This window comes from Vigna umbellata, chromosome 5 (genome assembly GCF_029865625.1).
Source record: "Vigna umbellata cultivar VRB3 chromosome 5, Vumbellata_1.0, whole genome shotgun sequence".
NCBI lineage: Eukaryota > Viridiplantae > Streptophyta > Magnoliopsida > Fabales > Fabaceae > Vigna > Vigna umbellata.
The window spans coordinates 63,345,487-63,350,114 of record NC_142169.1 but is presented as its reverse complement, the minus strand read 5'-3'; the positions used below and the strand labels follow the sequence as shown (position 1 = coordinate 63,350,114).

At 32.1% G+C, this 4,628-nt stretch overlaps 1 protein-coding gene across 1 annotated transcript; it reads left to right on the top strand.

Moving 5' to 3' along the window:
* Positions 1–2,482: 2,482 nt before the first annotated feature.
* LOC148198792 (peroxidase E5-like) lies at positions 2,483–4,142 on the top strand. Its single transcript, XM_088116707.1, has 4 exons — positions 2,483–2,838; positions 2,943–3,134; positions 3,223–3,388; positions 3,474–4,142. The coding sequence occupies exons 1-4, from the start codon at positions 2,578–2,580 to the stop codon at positions 3,950–3,952; spliced, it is 1,098 nt and encodes a 365-aa protein (XP_087972833.1). The 5' UTR covers positions 2,483–2,577; the 3' UTR covers positions 3,953–4,142.
* Positions 4,143–4,628: the final 486 nt, after the last annotated feature.

The following is a 4,628-nucleotide window of genomic DNA, read 5'->3' as shown; positions in this document are numbered from 1 at the left end:
AACAAACATCAATATCTCAATATAATAGATCCTAATATTGTACTGAGAAATAAAATATAAACTTAATTTAATTTAATATCATAAAATCAACTTATAAAATTAAATTTGCGTTTATTTTAACATTATAATTATTTTTGGTAGATTTAGAATTTCAAATACGGAAATAAAGACATTAATTATATCATAAATACATTAACTATGATAAGAATGAAGTAGAAGCCAAATATAGAGAATTCGACTTTCTTTTTATATCGTTTTGGTCCACTTTGATTTTAATGCGTTATATCTTGGAGCAAGTTTTCTATTTTATTTATCTTCATAGACTGTATGTGATTAGGGTCATTTTTTATACTAGTTGTTGATATAATGATTATTAAAATCATGCGTTGAGATCATTGATTGTTGACCTGGTTTTTTAATTAAAAGTTTATTCAAATTATTCTTGTTTGTTTGGGATGAAATAAGAAGGATGAGATAAAAATAAACATTTTTTAACATTTTATTTGAGAAAAACATACAAAAAATAGAGAAGTTATTCTCATGATGGGTGACCTATTAGAAAAGTTTTCTCTTTTCAACCTGTTGTCGGGCCGCTATCGGACATTCAAATTAATTTTCATTCTCACGCACGGTATGTCTATACCTCAATGTGAAGGGAGTGTGTTGGAAGTACACATCGACTAGAGATAATACAGGTGCAAACCTCACCTTACCAGCCGATTTTGTGGAGTTGAGTTAGACTTAAATCACTTTCTAATATGGTATCAGAGTTCCTTCCTTTTTTCATAACTTGGTATCAGAATTATTATTAGAGTCTATCCTTACGAGTTGTAAGTGAGTATTTATGTTTTCACCCATTATAATATATAATAAATAGGGTGCAAATATCACCTTACAAGCCGTTTTTGTGAAATACTTAAATACATGACACCTCATCATGAAAATGTGTGGTAATTACAAATTAAAGAGAGAGACTGAATAATCAATTATTAAAGATATACAAGAATCTGATATCACAAAGTAATATTCGTTATCCATTTGAAGCATCAAATTAGGTTTTGAGCATTGTTAAATCCAAACATAAAAAATGGAAAAACTAGCCAATATAAAAGTGGTACGTGTGTATCATTGAAGTTTCGTCCGTATTATAATAATCATCTTCGTAACAACTCCTTCAAATTTCAATGCCTAAAATAATAATTTAGGTAGAAATTTAAAGCAGCCACGTGGGTGTGATTTAGAGAAACTCGATCTCGATTTAGGTTTTAACAAATATATGTGGAAGGAGACAATGAAACAAATTATGGATAAGATAAAACGATGTCAATGATCAACAAATAAAAAAAAGTATATTATTCATAGAATTTATTTTACAAAAAATACTTCATGATTTAAAAAATATTACACTCGCATCTCTTTGCAATATTTGTTTTGAAAAATATTATAGCATATATCTCATTGAGAAAATAAAAATCACTACAAAATGTTGAAAAAACAATAATTACCCAAACATTTGTACGAAGTTCCACCCTCACTCAAAACATTTGTGCCAGAAACTGAAGTTTACAAACGATGATGTTACGTTCAAGAGAATTCAGGGTTGAATGTTGAATAAAATACTTACAGTAGGCTACTATACTAATAATTAAATACAATAAATAATTAATAATGACCCAAAATGGAGTGTGGCGAGTTTGAATATTTGGAAATAATATTATTATAGAGAACACTACGTAACATATATGTTAGAGTGTTCAAAGCAAATTATATATGGACCACTTATAGATTTATAATCTAAAATAATTACACCCAAATACCTAGAGGATTTAGATTGTTCAACACACACCTCCCGCTTCTGCGCTTGCCAAAAGATGTAAGACTATAAACTACCCAATAATATGAAAAGAATATCCATCCTACTTTTTTAAATATATTATGACAACAACTTTAAATTTCTCAGAAATTATCATTTTTTTTCAGAGTTTAAATCTATTTCATATATATTTATCCAGCATAAGTAGTTTTAAAGAAAATTAAAAAAAAATATTGACTAAAAAGCTATTCTTAAGATCGTTTTAATCATTTAACAGTACACAAAAATTACACATTGTTTACATATACATTCATTTATATATATATATATATATATATATATATATATATATATATATATATATGGCGTATATTATTTTTTTGTGTGCTGAAAATTAAATTTCACAATGTCCACACACAAGAAAACTTCATCTTGGTGAGATGAATGATGGTATATCCACAAAGCTGAAGTACGACTTTTTTTTGGTGGTAATCGACAAGAGTTGACTAAGCAATAAATGAGTCGATTAAGAATTGCAACACGGTAAAGACTAGCATTGCACCTTCCTTTCTTGATCAAGTGGCTCTTAGCATAATCTATATCTTAAATCATCATTTAGCATAAACAAACAACTTGTGTGAGAATTATTTCTAAAAATATATGCGTTTTGTACCAGATAACGTGCTCAACAGGAAGTCTTGTTCTTCGTTTCACAATTCAGGAGCTAGGACATGGCCATTTGTAGCTATAAATAGTGTAGCATTATGGTCTGTCTCAAAATACAGCAACACACAAAAACACTCGAGGGCATGAAAATGAGGTTTCTTTGTGTTGTGGTAACAGCCCTAGTGGTACTTGGAGGGTTACCCTTTTCCTCAGATGCACAACTAGACCCCTTCTTCTACCAGCGGACTTGTCCACCTGTGCGTCATGTTGTGTTCCGAGTGGTAGAGAGAGCTTCACAAAAGGATCCTCGTCTGCCTGCCAGTATCGTCAGGCTTTTCTTTCACGACTGTTTTGTTCAAGTATGTAATTTTTTCATGTTGAAACAACTATCAAATACTTGATATTTTTAAGAACGAATTAGAAATAAACTGATATATATGGTGTTACTGGTTTTGGCTTGCAGGGTTGTGATGCATCGATTTTGTTGAACAACACTGCAACGATAGTGAGTGAGCAACAAGCCCTGCCAAACAACAACTCCATAAGAGGTTTGGATGTGGTGAATGACATCAAGACAGCAGTGGAGAATGTTTGTCCCGGCGTTGTTTCTTGTGCAGATATTCTTACCATTGCAACTGAAGTTTCTTCTATTCTGGTACGTCTCAGAACTCATACCAAACTTCTTTTCACCTTTTTGAAGTTGTCCAATGATATAAAAGTAGTGTGTGATTTAATATTGATAGGCTGGTGGTCCTTTCATCAAATTTCCATTGGGAAGAAGGGATAGTTTAACAGCAAACAGAACACTTGCGAATCAAAACCTTCCTTCTCCTTTCTCCACACTCGATCAACTCAAAGCAGCATTTGCTGTTCAACGTCTTGACACTGTTGATCTAGTTGCACTCTCAGGTAATAACAAATCTTCCCCAATTTGCAGTAACAATAATAAATGGAAAAAGTGTTGAAAACTGATTTGGATGTGGTTCGATTTCAGGTGCTCATACATTTGGCAGAGCTCACTGCTTTTTCATTCTTAGCCGATTGTACAACTTCAGTGGCACTGGCAGACCCGATCCAACTCTGGACCCTGCTTACGCACAACAATTGCGCAATATATGCCCTCAAGGTGGACCAAACAACTTGGTAAATTTTGACCCAACCACTCCTGATAGACTCGACAAAAACTATTACTCCAACCTTCAGGTTAAGAGGGGTTTGCTTCAGAGTGACCAAGAGTTGTTCTCCACACCCGGTGCTGACACCATCGCCCTTGTGAACAGGTTCAGTGCTGACCAAAACGCTTTCTTTAGCAGCTTTGCCAAATCAATGATAAAAATGGGAAATATCGGTGTTCTCACCGGGAACAGAGGAGAAATCAGAAAACAATGTAATTTTATTAACAGAAGATCCGTTGAAGTTGATATGGGAACTGTGGCCTCCGAATCAGAGGAGGGTATGGTTAGCTCTATATAAATCAATTAGGAGGAGTTATGTCTACACTTCAAATTCTGTGATTCCCATGGTTGATAATAACGAAGCTATTGCCACTTTATTCGCATAAAGTGCCCGCAGCTAACCATGTTTCATTGTCGCATGTATCATCTCTGCCTTTCTTGTATTTCCAACTATGTTCTGTTCTTAGTATCAATTTCTCTTTTTCTTATCTCTTAAATTCTCCATTAGTTACCTTTGTGTTATGTTTAAAACCACATATGTTTCGTCAAGGAATTTATACAAATAATATAAAAATAACACACTAACGTTATAAACTAAGATTAAATATATTTTTTATCTTTTAATCTCCATACAAAATTAAAATTTGTTTTCATACAAAATTTTGATGTATTTAAGTTTCCAATTTTTAACAACAAATACATATAATTAATTTAATCTATGTTAATTTGTTTTTCGTATTTTGAAATATTTGTCATTTAAAAAAAAAAACTTTCAATACGATCATAATAAAAGATGATCATGCTTTTGTAGTGACATGCCGTTACAGTGGCATTCTGACTATCACAACCCTTGTTGTCTCCACGGAACAATATCAGAGGAACAAGTTCTTTGATATACGTTTTTCTTTTTATTATCATAAGTCCTGCGTTATCATAGCCCTATTGATCATAAAAAAATTCACCGTAATTAAATT